Source organism: Buceros rhinoceros, unplaced genomic scaffold, assembly GCF_000710305.1.
Source record: "Buceros rhinoceros silvestris isolate BGI_N320 unplaced genomic scaffold, ASM71030v1 scaffold9310, whole genome shotgun sequence".
Taxonomy (NCBI): Eukaryota; Metazoa; Chordata; class Aves; order Bucerotiformes; family Bucerotidae; genus Buceros; species Buceros rhinoceros.
In genome coordinates this window covers 1-1,636 of record NW_010389163.1, presented here as the reverse complement: position 1 = coordinate 1,636, position 1,636 = coordinate 1, and the positions used below count along the sequence as shown (strand labels likewise).

Genomic DNA, 1,636 nt, shown 5'->3' with positions numbered 1-1,636 from the left:
CTTTCCCTATTATTTAGACACAGCATAAAGTATTTCTGTACCTAACAAGTGCATGATATTCCATAATAGGAAAATGTAAGTAGTCTTTAGAAGGAAGATTTTACAGGATAACAAGTTTTTATTCCTAAGCCACAACTGGTACTAAAAAGTGACCTATAGTGGTTGTTCTACTACCAAGAGGTGGAACCACTGAGCCTGACTGACAGTGAAGAACAGTATTTATCTTTAGTGTTCGCAAACCTGACTGTTCTTAGAAAGGCTTTTTCCCAAACACAGAAATAGCACACGCATGTGTGTGTATGTATTACACATTCAGTTCTTCCGTGAAGTCAACACATAATACTTTCAGCTTATCTGCAAGCAACCCTCAGCTTGTGATTCTAATAGCTTAAAAATTCAAAGCATGTCAATACGCTACGTATTAGATAAAACAGAACTTTAAGACAGGTAAAACAAACAAACAAAAAAACCCCAGAAAACAAAACAAAAAAACCCCCAGTAAAGCCATTTTTGGTCAAGTAATCAGAAAAACATCCCATTCTATATAATTACAGATAATTATGTCGTAAAACTTGAATACTTTGGTTGGACTTTTGGGAGAGGCGGGCACTCTATTGTGAAACCAACCTTAAGAGATAAATGCCCAATGTTAATGAGCCTCTATAATATCACTAGCTATGCTGTCATTGCACTGTTTATCTACATCTTCTAACTGAGAGAAAATTCCCATACACCTCACTGTTGGAGAATTGCTTTGGAATTTGAAGAGAGTTGTTACAGGTGTTAAGGACTCCTAGCTCCTAATCGCGATGCATCCAAATCAGTTTCTGAATAGGTACACTTAATGTGAGGTTCTACTTCTGATAGAAATGCTTCACTAATCCAGCTCTGCTGATTAAAACTGACAGGATTTAGTATTAGAATGAAAGAAAAATTAAGATGAGGCCTATAAAACTTCAGCCTTTCATAACTGAGCAGATGATTAGAGCAAGATGGAGCTATAATTGCATTAGACAGCAATATTAACATGGATCTGCTTTTCTCTGGTTTCTTAGTACTCTGTTCCAGGAAGGAAAGTATACGTCCATTTTAAGAGGGTCGCCACGCTGCTCGATTAAAACCAGTAGCAGAACTATGGTAACCCAAAACACAGCGCTGTCTTCGGATACAAATTCAAGTCAATTGGGGCAAAACCCCCGAAAGGGCAACAACGCTGACAGCTCTCCCATCTGAATCTGCTTTCGGTGACCTGTGCCCACCCAACCGAGCAGACGACGGGGTGCGCCGGCTGGTCTGAGGCTGGGGAAGGGGATTCCCGGGGAGCTGGCACCGGCCGGAGCTGTCAGGCTCATTGTTCCGGGCACATCGCGGTCGCTGCGGGCGACTGACGGAGGGCAAGGGGGATATTTCAACGGTGAAACTCCTTTTTGACATGCAAAGGGGCATTTACTCCGTTTTACAAGAGGAAACCCCCTCCTGTCATCCCGAAAAGACATGACGGCCCTGGGTAGCCGAGAGCGCACCGCAGAAGGCCGCTCATAGCCCAGAGGACGCTGCCAAAAGGGCCGGCTCGCCACCTGCCACCGGGAACGGGCGGGGAGCAGCGGCGGGGCGTGCCGCTGCCAACAGCCTCCCG

The 1,636-nt window shown here is 44.5% G+C and overlaps 1 protein-coding gene across 1 annotated transcript in view; it reads right to left on the bottom strand.

The window, feature by feature from the left end:
- Nucleotides 1-1,496, bottom strand: part of CPEB2 (cytoplasmic polyadenylation element binding protein 2) — a 48,981-nt gene extending 47,485 nt beyond the window's left edge. Inside the window, exon 1 of the mRNA XM_010133287.1 lies at nucleotides 1,260-1,496. Coding sequence (XP_010131589.1) covers nucleotides 1,260-1,496 — 237 coding nt within the window. The remainder of the gene's footprint in view (nucleotides 1-1,259) is intronic.
- Nucleotides 1,497-1,636: the final 140 nt, after the last annotated feature.